Source organism: Vipera berus (genome assembly GCF_964194415.1).
Source record: "Vipera berus genome assembly, chromosome: 16".
Classification (NCBI taxonomy): Eukaryota; Metazoa; Chordata; class Lepidosauria; order Squamata; family Viperidae; genus Vipera; species Vipera berus.
Window position 1 is genome coordinate 6,093,220 of NC_138219.1, and position 14,643 is coordinate 6,107,862.

The 14,643-nt window shown below is 52.3% G+C and overlaps 2 protein-coding genes across 9 annotated transcripts in view; one reads left to right on the forward strand and one right to left on the reverse strand.

The window, feature by feature from the left end:
• The window catches only part of SPINDOC (spindlin interactor and repressor of chromatin binding), a 30,326-nt gene that overhangs the window by 9,588 nt on the left and 6,095 nt on the right, over nucleotides 1–14,643 (forward strand). For 2 of the 8 annotated variants that reach the window (XM_081340454.1, XM_081340457.1), the window contains one exon: nucleotides 618–1,886. The exons of 2 other annotated variants lie outside the window; for them this stretch is intronic. In XM_081340454.1, coding sequence (XP_081196580.1) covers nucleotides 618–1,114 — 497 coding nt within the window. In that variant the 3' untranslated portion in view covers nucleotides 1,115–1,886. Of the gene's footprint in view, nucleotides 1–544; nucleotides 1,887–14,643 lie in introns of those variants that run through there. 4 more of the 8 variants (XM_081340456.1, XM_081340455.1, XM_081340458.1 and 1 more) reach the window with 3 other exon arrangements.
• On the reverse strand, nucleotides 5,803–14,573 carry LOC308675286 (dual specificity protein phosphatase 10-like). The gene is made up of 4 exons (XM_081340453.1): nucleotides 14,404–14,573; nucleotides 7,877–9,084; nucleotides 6,711–7,010; nucleotides 5,803–6,104 (listed from the first exon to the last, which is right to left on the reverse strand). The coding sequence occupies exons 2-4, from the start codon at nucleotides 9,069–9,071 to the stop codon at nucleotides 5,839–5,841; spliced, it is 1,761 nt and encodes a 586-aa protein (XP_081196579.1). The 5' UTR covers nucleotides 9,072–9,084; nucleotides 14,404–14,573; the 3' UTR covers nucleotides 5,803–5,838.

The window sequence follows — 14,643 nt, forward strand, 5'->3', positions numbered from 1 at the left end:
CAACTTTGGCCTCGAGCTGCAAGAGCCGTTTTTAGCCTCACGAAAGCTTTGTTTCAATGGCATGGCAGAAAGTGGGGAAGGGGGGGGGTCTTCTTTCCCTTCCCCCCCCCCTCACTACAGGGGACTCTCTTGCTTCTCCCCTGCCTTTCTGGGTTGTCGTGAGATCCTTTAAGGATGGATTAAGAAGCAACATGCTTATCCTACCATCTGTACATTATTAATTAGCAGTGAGGTTCCGGAAACGTCACAAATTGCAAGCTTTTTTTTTTTTTTTTTTGAACTCGTCTCTTATCGGAAACGCCTGGGCTTTCTCGCCACAGTCGTTAAGTGAATCACGGCTGTTTTTACGTGGGTAAAAAAACATGGCTGTGAAGTGTTTGCTTGTCAGAAGGTCGCAAATAAAAAAAGGGGATCACACGATCCCGGGACCCTGCAACCATCATAAAAATTTTTTTTAAAAAAAAGCTTTGCTCACCTGACCAACAGGGAGGCTGCAACGGTCACAAGCGCCAAAAACGCTCGTGAGTCGCTGCTTTTTTTCCAGCGGCTGTTGTAACTTTGAACGGTGGCTAAGCCAAGAGTCGTAAGTCGGGGACTAACTGGCCGATGACCCCCAGCCTTCCTCTCTCCCCAGACCGCGACTGCTCCGTCTCTCTGCTGCGGCTTCACTCCCGGGACGCTGCCGGTCGCCTGCAGCCAAGCCAGGACCCCCTCGCGCCCCCTTGCCCGCTCGGCGGCTCCGCCGACCGCTGCCCCAAAGACTGTGGGGCAGTTCGGGGAGCGGGCAGGCGGGGAGCTCCCGCTGGCAAGGAGGCCTCCCCCGCCCTGGGCAAGGGCTTCAACCCCACGTGGCGCGCTCGCTTCTTGGTGGACTTCGACGCGGCCACCGGCCACCTGGTGTGCATGGTTTGTGAGTACCCGCTGCGCCGCATCTGCCTGGCCACCGTCAAGCAGCACATCCTCCAGTGCCACGCCGAGACGCTCCAGATGCCTCGGGAGGTCCGGCGCACCATCCTGGAAGTCTGGGAGAATCGGAGCCAGCCCCCCACCCAGGTGCCGAGGAAGTGACGGGCTGGCGGGTTCTCCACCCCACCTGACTCGGGAAGCCGCGTGAAAGGGTTATGAAAGAGACCAAATTCTGGACCAGGCAGCCCTAGTGGGCGGAGCTTGAGGGAAGGAGGCTCCACCCCTCCTCAGAAGCCCCGCCCCAAGGCTATATACTCATGTCTCCCTTGCTGGAGAGAGGAGCAGATTCTGAGCGGACCGTGCCGCCATTTTTCAATTTTAAGACTTTATTTTTTTTTATTTTTATTTTTATTAATTTTTTTTATTATTTTTTTTGGTTTTGAACTTTGCTTTTCAGTTCTAAGCAGAAGCAGCTCTGATTTCTCTCTGGCCCCGGACTGTTCCCTGCTCTCTCTCTCTCTCTCTCTCTCACCAACAAAACTCCACACCGCAGCGGAGAAAGGAAACGGAGAATGAAGCCAGCGCTAAATCAGGAAGGAGAAGATGGGAGACTTCGCCACCACCTCCCCTTTATTCTGGAGCAGTTTATTAAGAAAAAAAAAGAAAAACTCAGGGGGAAATCTTTTTTTTTGAGTTGCCGTCGGTCCCTTCCTTTTGGACGTCCGTCCCCACCAAGAAAAAAGTTGCAGGAAGAAGTAAGACAATTGCTAGGACTGCCATTTTGCAGCCAGATCCATTTCACCGCCAGCGCTGCGTTTCTGCAATTAATCGGACCACATGTTTGGGCTTCCTGATTTAACCAGAGGATAGAAATGTCAGCCTGGGGCCTTCAAACCGATTCATAAGCCGCAGGGAACAGTAAATTATTTTTTTTATGTTCTACAGGCGGTTTTTTTTTTAAATTTTATTTTTAAAACGTCTCCTGTCTATGTACATTTTGAGTTCTGTGTTCCGATCACCACTTCGCTTGTACTCCTGCAGGGAAAAAAAAGGGGGGGGGATTTCTCTTTCGTTACAATTCCGGAGCAGAGAAAGGTAGCCAGATCCATAAACTCTGCTGGGCTGTCCCCTCTCTTGCTTTATGGTTTCGCCTCTGGCCCACAATGCTGGCTTTGAAAACAAGCATGTGAAGAAGCGGTAATCTCTGTGTGTGCCTTTATTATCCAGCTGTCAGGCAGCAGTTCAACAGGTGCAAGCCGCCGGAGGAGGGCCAGCAAGTCGTCCTCCTCGGTTTAGGGGGAAAAAAGGCACTCATTCCTTTATTCAAAAGGTGGATGGATGTTAATTGCTGTAGACGAAAGCAGGTTTATATAACTGAGTTGAATCTTAAAGGTAGAAGCGTCCTCTCTTATTCCAGGAAAAGGATCGTTAGTGCTGCTGCTAATTACAATAAAACGACTTAAAATCTTTTTTTTCCCCTCCCCTTTTTGGATTGCCTGCAGTTTCAGAAATCACCAGTTGGTGGCGCCTTTTGACTGGTTAAAAAAGGGCTAGTGAGTCTGGGAGGACCAAGTCCTAGAGCAGACTCCTCTACATAATTTCAACTTTCAGTATATTTGCTTCTCTGGTCTGATCCAGCCAGCGAAACAGCAGCAGCCCCCAAAACATCTGCTGCAAGACACACGTTTTTCTGTCTGCATTGCCATGCATCCCACGTAAAACTGGAAACGGCAATTCCCCTAGAGCGAATTAAATCACACACACACACACCCCAAAGCCTTGTCAAATGCTGCCAATTGATGGAGCATAAGTCAGTATTAGTCTTCTCTGAATATTGTTTCACTCTGGTTTCCTGCCGGGAGATGCTTTAATGGAGGCAATTGAGTTAAACTGACCCTTTTCGGGGGGATAAAGCCCTTCCCTTTCCCATCTCGCCTTCCCCCCCTTCAAAAGAGACTCTCATTACAAAAGCAGAAATCACATTTAATAAATTAAGGGAGGCCTTTACAGTCAGGCCCAATAAATAACAAAAGCAAGGTTCGGAGAGAAACGGGCAGAAGGTGAAATGGAACATCAAGAGGCCATAGTTTTTTGAGTACAAAAACAGTCTAAAAAGAGACAACGGAGGAGAAATTGCACTCGTCACCCACCGTCACAACTGCTACGTGGGAGAAGGTGCCGAGGAGGCTTTACAACTGCAAAGTTGCTCGGATCAGGGATGATTGAAGCAAAGCCAGGAGCACAAAGTTTTATGGAGGCAGGTGTGTGTAGACACATGCATATACAAATCGGCCATAAGCTTTGCATTGGACACCGCGTGCATTTAAAAGGTAGGGTGGTTTTGTTATTTTTTTTGAGTTGTCTTTTCAGAAACAATCTGTGTTTCCAAATGTAGCCGCCTTTTGTCATGTTACCCCCTTTTAAACCCCCCCCCCTCCCAACAAGGCTTTCAAAATATTTAGGGCAAAAAAAATGTCAATTTTGTTTGCAAAAAAAAAAAGGCTTGCAAACGTGGTTTTGATGGCATTCTGGAGAGCCAGACTTTTGAAACACAGCAGTTCGCGGATTCTGAAACCCGTGTCTTTACCTTAATTGAGATTTCAACCCATAAATCTATTCAATTTCTCTCCCTTTCTTTGCCAAAACCCTCCAATTTGTTTTCGTAGCCCGGTGTGCTGAAAAAAAATAATGGTTTCGCACACCGACTTTCCCCGAAGCTTCGGCAGCAAAGATGAGCTTGATCCCAACCCCAGCCTCATCATAACATTTGGGGGGTCCTTGAGTTAACGGCCACAACGGTGCCCATTTCTGTCGCTAAGTGAAATTTTGCCCCAGTTTACTTTTTTTTTTTGTTACAGTTAAGTGAGTCACAACAGTCGCAAAGCAAAGCTAGCTTCCCCACCGACTTGATTTTGATTTTAGGGTTGTAAATGTGAAAAGCAATCACAAGTGGCTTTTTCCCGTTGTAACCGGGGGGGGGCAGTCACTAAACAAAACGGCCGTAAGTCGAGGACCACCTGCGCACCATCCCGGGAATTTCAGACGGTCTCTAAAATCTTGGCGCTGGCAGTATTCAGAATTAAAAAGGATCGGACTTTTCCAACAATGCAAAAAGAAGGGGAAGAAAACATTACGTCACCCTAAGACGGTTTTTCAGAGAGAGACAAACATGGAGACTACAAAGATTTTTTTTTTTATCACAGTTGTGTGGCATTTCTGCCCCCCCCACCCACCCTTTTGGCATCGTGAATGAGCGGGGGGAAAAGGAGGACCTGCCTGCTACCCACTGCTCATTGCATTGCCCCCTCCCCAATTTTTTAAAGCCGCATTTCTCTTTCCCCCCCCCCCTCCCATTTATGCTCGGTTGGCAGGTGGTTGCTGGTGATGGGTTGGGGAGAAATGAGATTGGAAGACTGTTGGAAACCACAGGGTGTATACAGCAAGCTCTTTGCGCTCCCCAACTTTGGTGTGTGTGTGCGGGGGGGCACGCGGAGGCTTTAAGATGAGCCCCCCTCCGATAAAAATACGTGTTTATATATTGCATCTGAAGTCAGAAGGGAGCTTTAACCCTCCCAAAATGAATTCTAGGGATGGTAAACGCCTCTGTAACTGATGGGCAAGCTTACAACCTGTGGACTTCAACTCCCAGAATTCCTCAGCATGGCTGGCTCGGGGATTCTGGAAGTTGGAAGTCCACAGGTCGTAAAGTTGCTCTGTAAAGAGAGCGGCCCCTATTGTGACTGGCTGTTGAGAATGATGGGAATGGTAGTCTTCCTCCCCCCCCTCCCTCCCAGCAGGAAGTTGCAGCATCGTTTCCACCCCTTTCTGTTTTTCTAAATTAAAACATCCCTGCCCTCTTTTTTTTTTTTTTACGGTGCTTTGTTTTCGGAGAGACCCTCCCAAGATGTGCTCAGAGGGAGGGTGTTCTGTAGCTCCCCCCTACTCACATTTTAAATGCTCAGTCCACGTAGTCAGAAGGCTTTGGATCTGCTCCTGGAGGGGGGGGGGCAATGTAACTGCCACCTGTGGCTCTTTTTTCCCCAGGGAAAAAAGCAAGCTGCTTTAAAAAGCCTGCAGCGATTGGCTGTCTCCGAACGGCTCCGAAACCCCGCTTTGCAATCGGTTCCCATGTGCTGCACGATCCTCGTCACATTAGGGGGAGCCAAGAGACAGAAGCAGAAATGGGTGGGGGAGAGATCTCACTGCCCCCCCCCTTAAGTGGGGGAGAAAAAGATGGATCCCATGCCCCGGTTTGCCGCAGTTTTCTTGTTAGCTCAGAAGGAAAGTCTGTAGTACCCAGTTTGGGGAATGCATTCTGTCCTCAGCCCCACCCCATTTAAGCCCCCACCCCACCGCCAAACCCTCCCTCTTCCTTATAGATGCACAAACACACAAACAGTTGGCCAACGCACAAGGAATCGGGATATACTGCTGTCCACAGTATAGCGGAAGTAAACTGGTGCTTTTCTTTTTAAAAAAAAAGGCAGTGGTAAGGAATAGCTCCCCCTAATGTATACACATACGCCCCCCCACACACCCAATAAATTAACCTGGCACACAACAGCCCCCACCCCAGTCACTCACCATTCCCTTCCCACCCTGATGCCAAAAGCAGACCAGCTTGGAAAAAAGTCAACGGTGGGCGGGCGACACCACAGCAGCCACTGAATTCGTGCCACCCAGACCCACAACGCCAGCCTTGTGCATGAAGACACAGCGCCAAGGATTGCTGTGCAAAGGCAGGCAGAGATTGAAACTGTCTTGGGAGGGGGGAGCTTCGGGATTTCTCAGCTGGCTCGCCGCTTCGGCTGTCCGGGGGCACCCCCTCCTGCTGCCCCACCCCACCCCTTATTGCACGCCCTCCCCGCCCCCTTTTTTTTCCCCCTAGCCCTGAGAGTTGACAGAGATCATCCAGTGGCGCTCCATCCCAGTTCACACCTCCGTCTCCACGCCGGCCAGCTTGGGGGTGAGGATGCGAGGCGTGACGCCGGCGTTGAGGTCCGTTTCGAACTGCAGCAGTTGCCCCATGAAGTTGAGGTTGGGTGAGATGATGGGCCGACGGCCCTTGACGTACTTGTAGGCGTCGCCCATGGTCATCAAGGTGTGTTTCATCAGGTAGGCGATGACGATGGTGGCCGAGCGCGAAACGCCAGCCTGGCAGTGGATAAGGACTCCCTTGCCACTCTGGTGGGCCTCCTCTGGAGTTGGGGAGAGAAACAGCAGCGTCAGAAACTGCAAGGTGCACATCCGGGGCACGCAGAACTTGTGAAGGACATTGGAACAAGAGGGTACCCAATTTCAACAAAGGGGTCCAAGACAGGATGTGATGGTGGCCATTAGCTTGGAAGACGGAGGGAGGGAGGGAAAGAGGAAAATGCCAGGGCCAGCAGACATGAATGCTAAATAGAGGCTCTCAATTTAGGAGCAGTATACCTTAAAATGCATACTATCCCCCATTAGGTGGAGAGTAAGCAGCATGCTCCTTCCACGCCACGTTTGCCAATGGAGAAGCCTTCCCCGGAAAAAAGGGGGCATATCCTTGTTTTTTTTTTTATCTAAGGAGCCACCCCCGGAGCAGAGTTTAAACCGGGGGGTCTTCAAACTTGGCCCTTCTATGACTTGTGGACTTCGACTCCCAAAATTCCCCAGCCAGCATTTTTTTAACTTTTATGACCGTGTTGCTTTAATGACAGAGTTGCTGGTCTGAATTGCAAAGGCGTGAATTGTTTCTTGCCAAAGGGGGTTTCCTGCCCGCACTTCCCACGTACGGGCTCCCCAACCCGGGTCAAGCCTTAAGCACGTACCGATGAACTCGAACGCCTCCTCGAAATATTGCCGCAGGTCCTGACGGTTGTTGTCGGTGGCAGGCAAGCGCTTGTAACGGAGGCGCCCGCTGTCGGCGTGGTAGAGGGGCAGGTGGGTGGTGACGTTGAGGACGTGGCCCACGTTGAGGTGGAGCAATTTCTCCAGGTTCTGGGCGTCCCTCTCGTTGCCCAAGAAGAGGAATGGGAGGATGGGGCTCAGCTCGGCGTTCTCCAAATCAGGGGTGAGCGGAGGACCCACTTCATCTGAGATCTCTGGGGCATCTGACCCAATCGGAGTGCCTGCAGCCAAAACACACAAAAGTTCAGGGTGGCATTCCTGTCCAGGGGGCCACAATGGAGACGTGGCATTAGAACGAGAAGGCTTTGCGTGGCACAATGGGGGGGGGGGAGGGAGCTGGTCCCTCCCTTCTGCCTTTCCAATCTTGCTAGGTAAGACCAAACGTGGCCCGTTTAAGACTTGTGGACTTCAACTCCCAGAATTCCCCAGCCAGCCAAGCTAGTTTCCGGCTCTTTGTTGTGCATGTTCTTACTTAGCATGGCCACCAGGAGGCAGCGTGGGATTATAGGACAAAACCCAGTCACCTACTCTACTGTCTCCTAGTGGTCATTTACCAACTGCAACTGAGAGCAGCAACAATATCGCTAAACAATGCTGGCTGGGGAATTCTGGGAGTTGGGTCCACAAGTCTTAAAGTGGTCAAGTTTGGAGACCCCTACCGCCCCCACCCCAGATAAAATGCTGCCCTAGATTGGAAACGGGGGACAAGGATGAAAGATGCTTTGCCCATTGTGTCAGGCTACAAGCAGAACAAGCTTCATCCTGGTTTAGTCACAACATCCAAGTAGGATCTGGATGGCAAGGCATGCTGGGAACTGTAGTTGGATATGCTGGGATATGCCACTTTTTTTCAGGGAAGGCCTTCTCCGTAGGCAAAAGCGGCTTAGGAGGGGCGGTGCTCTTTACTCTCCACATGATATGAGAGAGATGCATTTTGAGGTATACTGCTCCTGAACCCAGAGGCTCTATTTAGCATTCATATCTGCTGGCCCTGGCATGTTCCTCCCTCCCTCATCCAAGCTAATGGCCACCATCACATCCTATCTTGGACCCCTTGGTTGAATCCAATCTCCAGGTGTCCCCTTACCTCTCTTCCCGAGTCCTTGCTCCTCTCGGTGGACCAGATCCAGGACAAGGTGCAGGTTGTGCGTAGGCTGGGGTTTGGGCGGCTTGGGTGGGCTAGCTGGTGGAGATTCCGGGACCCCCCCACAGCCAGACCCTTCCTTGGACCACAAGCATTGCAGCGAGGAGTCCCGGCCGTCACAGGTACCCCGGGAAGAGAGAAAGTCTAGCACAGCCAGTTTCCCTTGCTGGAACCGCCGCCGTCCTGGCGCGTCGGGGACTCCGAAGCGCATGGCGCCCTGCAGATGCGCCTTTGTGAACTCCATCAGGTTGTGGCAGTCCAGGATCAAGGGGGAGCTCTGCGGCGGGCCCCACGGGGGCTGCGAGGCCGGGAGGGGCGACTTGCTCATCTTCTTGGCCAGCTCATCCGGCCAGATGGTACGGACCGTGTAGTCGTCGCCCTCCTCGTCCTCCTCTTCGTCCCTGCTGTAGCGGCTGGGCGTCGGCGAAGACCCCACCCGGGGGTCGTAGGCCACGATGGGGTCGCTGCTGCAGAAGCTGCAGGAGGAGCTGGCCGACTTGACCGAGAGGTTGCAAGCCAGGCAGGCCAGGGAGCGCAGGGCCACGGGAGCGCAGGAGAAGCAGCCCGGCTTCTTCATGGACTGCGGGCTGCAGCTGGGGCAGCTCAGAGAGCGCAGGCTGGATCGGCTGGAGAAGCAGCCCAAGGAGCGGAGCCCCGACTTGCCTCCGGCCTCCTCGCAGCGCATCAGCCGCCAGCAGCTCCAGCAGCCGCACTTCAGGGGGTGCATGGTGGTGGCGGGGCTGGAGAGCGACGAGCTGGGCGACGAGTCCCCCGAAGGTTTGGCGTTCTCCTTGAGACCCCTCTTCTTGAGCTTGGCCTGGGGCAGGAGCGCCTTCAGCTGGGGGGCCAGTGGCCCTTTCTTCTCGCCTGGCTTAGGGTCCGGCGGCAAGGCCAGGCCACACTCGGACCCTCGTCCCTGAGGCTTAGGGTTGAACAGGTGAGAATGGCCTGGGAGAAGGACGCTGCTTCGGCGGACCGCCTCGCAGGGGCCCTGGGCGCCCGCTCGGCAGGCGGCGGGCGGGGACAGCGGCTTCTCCCCGCCACTGCTGTGGGTGACGAAGCCGTGGCTGAGACGCAGAGCTAAAGTCTTGGGTCTCTGCAGCACGCCCATTCGCTCTTCCAGCGGCGAGGGTGGCATTGGGAAAGCCGAGCTGCGGAGAAGGGGAGAGGTCAAACGGAGGTGAACGATGACGGCGCTCTCCAGTCCCACCCCCGAATTCCTAGCAGCCTCTAAAGCAGGGGATCTGCAAAACCCGGCCACTTTGAGACTTCTGGACTTCCAAATCCCAGAATTCCCCAGCCAAAAGCTTGCAAATTTTCCCATCTAAATTGATTGCCATCCAGGACAGGCAACAGCACAAAACTCGGGAAATCGGCTGCCTGGAAAAGGCTTCAAATTGGTTTGCAAGCTGGCTGGGGAATTCTGGGAGTGGAGGTCCAGCCATCTTAAAGCATGCTGGCTGGGGAATTCTGGGAGTTGAAGTCCACAATTCTTAAAAGAAAAAGGGAGGGGGGGAGGTCATTCATCCATCCATCCTGATTATTATTTCAAACCCTGAAGTCTCCCAGCCCTTTTATTTACTTATGCCTCCTGCATGGCTTCCACCCTCAATTACGTAGTCGTAATCCAGTAACATTTTGATGTACTTAGGCTAACTTCTTTTTATGGCCCAGCTTTTTGGCAAAGCCTCCTGTCAGATTTCCAGGTTCCTAAGTTTGCTCGGATCGTGTTCTGTGTCACAGGTGCTTCTAGCCATGCAGCAACATCCCGGCAACTCAGGCAGAGGATCACATGTTTACAATCTAGCGCAGAGAATCTTATGCCCATTTCAGGAACCGAGAGACTGAGGCTGGGGTAGAGAAGAGTTCTTGACAGCTGTTGGAGCCGAGCTGAATTTTGCACGGTTGCAATTCCTTTTCCAAATTCCTAGTCTAAATTTCCAGGGAATCTTGAAATCTCCCACCTTGCAGAATTCAACCCTTTTCTTAAAATAATCATAATGGTAACTTTCCCGGGGCTTGAATAATTTGCCACCCTTGACCCCCTCCCTTCCAGAGGAGAGAATGCTCCAGTGAAGACAGCAACTGCTTCACTCGCCCTACAAAACACAGACACACCTTAATTCAGATTGCAATCCAGATTTGTGCGCACACAGATCTATCTTGCTTATAACCTCACCTTTACGAATCGCATTTAATCAAATTAATCCACAATCCTCTCCGGCACAGTTGCACGCTCAAATCTACAATAAAGTTCCTTGACACACTTGAGTTTTGTGCCAACCCCATTAATGAGCATGGCCCACCAAGCCTTGTCTTTCACGCACACACAACCAGCACGTAGCTCTGGGCTATTAATATATGCACAGGTGTGCAAATTCTCTTGGGCTATCCTTGCAAGGTGGGTGCGCACGTGAAGTCTGCTTCCGTACAAGCCCGCTTCAAGTTCATGGGTCCCACCCCCATTCCTCAGCTCAGCCCTGAATCTCTGCAGCCTACCTCGCAGGGGTGTATGGGAGGGGAGGTTCGAAAAAACCAGCTCCTGTTGCTTCAGGACTAGGTCACAGCTCCTATATCTTGTAAATCTGCGCACCACAAGGCAGCTTTCTTTGCGCGCACTTTCGTGCAGTTGTCGAATAACAGATTTTTAAAGAAATGCTTTGCTTACACAAACGTGAACACACACGCACGCACTCACAGACACGTGTACAAATATGCAGGCACTTTCCTTCTCCAGAGCTTACCTTTCTGACCTGACCACAGCCCGCCGGGTCCCCCTAAGGCACCGTCTCTTCCTTTCAGCCAGAGAAGTTGGACGGTGCCTCTAAAAATACCAAGCTGAGCTCAGAGCCTGGCATGGCAGTGAGACCAGTTGGACTTCTAGGGTTTCACCCCAGGATGAGCTCACCGTTTGGCCCTAGACACGCCGGGCAACTTCCTTGATGGGAGCAGGGCGGGCAAGGAGGAAGAGATGGGCAGGAGACCAGCCAGGGTGAAGGAAGGGTTAAAGGTCTCCTCGGACTTGGAAAATTTATTTATTTTATTTATTTGGTTTAATGGGATGAGCAGCTGTCTCTTTGCAGGCCAGAGCTTGACACCCTCAACAGCTTTCATTGGGGTGGAGGACTTCAAGTCCCAGAATTCCCCAGCCAACATGCTTTAAGAGGGGTGGACGTCAACTCCCAGAATTTCCCATGCTTTAAGAGGGGTAGACTTCAGCTCCCAGAATTCCCCAGCCAGCAGCTCCCTTAAAAAGAGGGGTGGACTTCAGCTCCCAGAATTCCCAGCCAGCAGCTCCCTTAAAAAGAGGGGTGGACTTCAGCTCCCAGAATTCCCAGCCAGCAGCTCCCTTAAAAAGAGGGGTGGACTTCAGCTCCCAGAATTCCCAGCCAGCAGCTTCCTTAAAAAGATGGGTGGACTTCAGCTCCCAGAATTCCCAGCCAGCAGCTCCCTTAAAAAGAGGGGTGGACTTCAGCTCCCAGAATTCCCAGCCAGCAGCTCCCTTAAAAAGAGGGGTGGGCTTCAGCTCCCAGAATTCCCAGCCAGCAGCTCCCTTAAAAAGAGGGGTGGACTTCAGCTCCCAGAATTCCCCAGCCAGCAGCTCCCTTAAAAAGATGGGTGGACTTCAGCTCCCAGAATTCCCCAGCCAGCAGCTCCCTTAAAAAGATGGGTGGACTTCAGCTCCCAGAATTCCCCAGGCAGCATGCTTTAAGATGGGAGGACTTCGACTCCCAGAATTCCCCAGCCAGCATGCTTTAAATTCCCAGAATTCTGGGAGTTGAAGTCCTTCCATCTTAATGTTGTCAAGTGTGAGAAAAACGGGCTCAGATACCCAACCAAGGCTGAACTATGGGTGGGAATTTCTCCACCCTGACTTGGGGGGGGGGGTGATAGGAAGGGGGGGGGCTCTCAGCCCCACGTGCCTCTTTGGGCAGTTCCCAGGCCCTGGGTTTGCCAGTGACGGGGATCCGGCCATGGCAGCCGAGTGGAGGCTGGCATGGAGACCAGGCCTGGGGATGGCCAATCAGAGCTGAGAAATAAGCACACATTTCTGTTGTTGTGCTCAGAGGAAGAAATGCCAGTAAAACATCTTCCACCTGCAAAGTCTACTGAGATGCAAGCACGTTGCCTATCGCAAGCCAGTTTGCTTCCAACAAACCACAGTGATGCAAAAATGCAAGCCCTCCTTGCAATGACATCACCAGTGCCTGCCCAGATTGCAAACTCGAATTCAGGAAATGGGTGTTACAGTGAGGTACAACAACACACAGGTTGTTCCAAATCGCCATACAAAGGTAAGATATTAAGCATCTTGGCTGGGGAATTCTGGGAGTTGAAGTCCACCCATCTTAAAATATGTTGGCTGGGGAATTCTGGGAGTTGAAGTCCACCCATCTTAAAGCATGCTGGCTGGGGAATTCTAGGAGTTGAAGTCCACCCATCTTAAAATACGTTGGCTGGGGAATTCTGGGAGTTGAAGTCCACCCATCTTAAAATATGTTGGCTGGGGAATTCTGGGAGTTGAAGTCCACCCATCTTAAGGCATGCTGGCTGGGGAATTCTGGGAGTTGAAGTCCACCCATCTTAAAGCATGCTGGCTGGGGAATTCTGGGAGTTGAAGTCCACCCATCTTAAAATACGTTGGCTGGGGAATTCTGGGAGTTGAGGTCCACCCATCTTAAAATACGTTGGCTGGGGAATTCTGGGAGTTGAAATCCACCCATCTTAAGCCTGCCAAGGTTGAGAAATACTGCTATAGATTAGGCACCCTAGACCCTAACCTGGGTGGGACAGAAAGACACACATCTAATTGTGAGAAACCCAGCGGTGTTTAAATAAACCAGGTGTTTAAATAAACCAGCTTCGTAGAAAAGAAAGAGTTCCTGCTTTACACAGACAAAGCCTCAAGTTCAACTCCCAGAATCCCTAGGCAGAGCTTTGAAAATCTCTGATCTAAATCCCGGGAGACTTCGTGGCAAGTCAGCATCAACAATGTGATACCCATTACGCAGGTGGAAAAACCAAGGCTGAGAAAACCTTGCTTGCCAGGGGATGGCACAATCAAATGGTGCTTTTTTTTGGTAAATGTTCTCAGTTCAACAGCTTTGACCCAAACTCCTTGAGGTTTCTTTCTACAAAAGCCACATATCGATCTGAAAACAAACCTATAACAAATTGCCTACCCACCCTCGCGTTATTTGCTAGGCTGGTTTCTCCCTTGTAAAACACCCTCCAGACAGCTACAATATCCCAAGAATGCCTCACACATCCAAGCCACGCATCTTCTCTTCTTTTCTCTCCCTCTCTCTCTCTCTTTCTTTCTTCACATCGTTTTATTTTACAATCATTGCGCGACTATTGAATTGTTAAAACAAAAAAACAAGAGAAGCGGGTCTTCCCTTTTGTGGCGACGCAGATATGAGTTGATTCCATTTTCAGCTTGCTTTTGCACCCTGCGCTTTTGAAGAAGGGGGTGCCTTTGAACAGACTCCCCCCCACACACACCTCTTACACCTGATTAAAATTCCTCGGCTGAATTAAAATTTAATTAAAAAATAATAACCGTGTCCAAGTCAGCTGCCTGGGTCCCTTTGTTTCGCCCAGCCTCTTTCTTGATGCCGACCCCCTGCATGTGAGTTGACACACACACACACATAGAGACACCCCACACACAGCCATACACCCCACCTCACATGCCCCACAGCACCCACCTTTGCAGCCAACCCTGTCTGGCATCACCGGCTTAAAAATAACTCATGAGTGGCGGTCATGAGGCTCCTGTTTTTAAAGGCTGGGACCTAGGATGCCAAACAGATCCCTTCTCTCACCACCCCCCCCTTTCCCCAAATCCTCTGAGCATCCCCCACCCCCCACCCCGTCTCCCACGCACCGGGAAAGATGATCTGTCACAACAGCCGACCGACAGCCACCACAATTCACCCACTCGCGCATCGCTCCCCCAATTGCCAATCCTGCACCCCCTCCCCACTTTGCCCGGGGATCTTCGTGGCTGTGGGGTGCAGCCCTGGAAGAGCCCCAAGCGGGGCACAGCATCCCCCACCCTCCCGGCCTTCAATTCTCTCCCACCCACCCCCACCCCCAATTCCCCCCTTAAGTGCTTCAAACGGCCAGGGAGATGCAATTCGCCTTTTTTGCTCCCAAATCGGTCCCGCGTGGGTAAAGGGGTGGGTGGGCTGTGGGGGGGTGGGCTTTCCACCGTTAGGCACCTCGCTGCGCGCTTCCCACCCACCCCATCCCATCCCGGTCCAGTTTCTCCCGTGCACACGAACAAACACAATCGTGTAAGCGCCAGGGGTGGGCTTTCTCCTCCAAAATCGCCCCCTTTTGCAAGAGGCAAAAAGTGGGGAGTGGGGGGGGGAGAGGGAAGCAAGCACCTTCCTCCACCCTGGCCCCCTCCCCTCTCCCGCGCAGCCCACCCCCCTCCCCCTCCCCAGGTGTTTTGCACTCACCTGCATCACATCCTCCAGCCGAAATGGGGGGGGAGCGGGCTCCGGATACCTGGCCAGCAGCTGGGCGCCGCTCCTCTGCAGCCCTCCCCCCTGCTGCCCCTCCACCTCCACCCCCACCCCCCCACTGGCCGCCCCGTCTTGCTGTGAGGTTGTGTTTTAGTGTGTGTGTGTGTGTGCGTGTTGTGTGTTTTTCTTTTCCCCGGCTGGGGAAAGCAGGGCGGGGGGGGGGAGCCGGGGAAA

What these genes read in the sequence shown, in the direction of transcription:
- LOC308675286 (XM_081340453.1), bottom strand. Translation starts at nt 9,071, where the DNA reads ATGCCACCCTCGCCGCTGGAAGAGCGAATGGGCGTGCTGCAGAGACCC. An exon ending in GCAAGGACTCGGGAAGAGAG is followed by an intron (nt 7,011 to 7,876) that starts GTAAGGGGACAC and finishes TTTTGGCTGCAG; the next exon opens with GCACTCCGATTGGGTCAGAT. An exon ending in GGAGGCGTTCGAGTTCATCG is followed by an intron (nt 6,105 to 6,710) that starts GTACGTGCTTAA and finishes CCCCAACTCCAG; the next exon opens with AGGAGGCCCACCAGAGTGGC.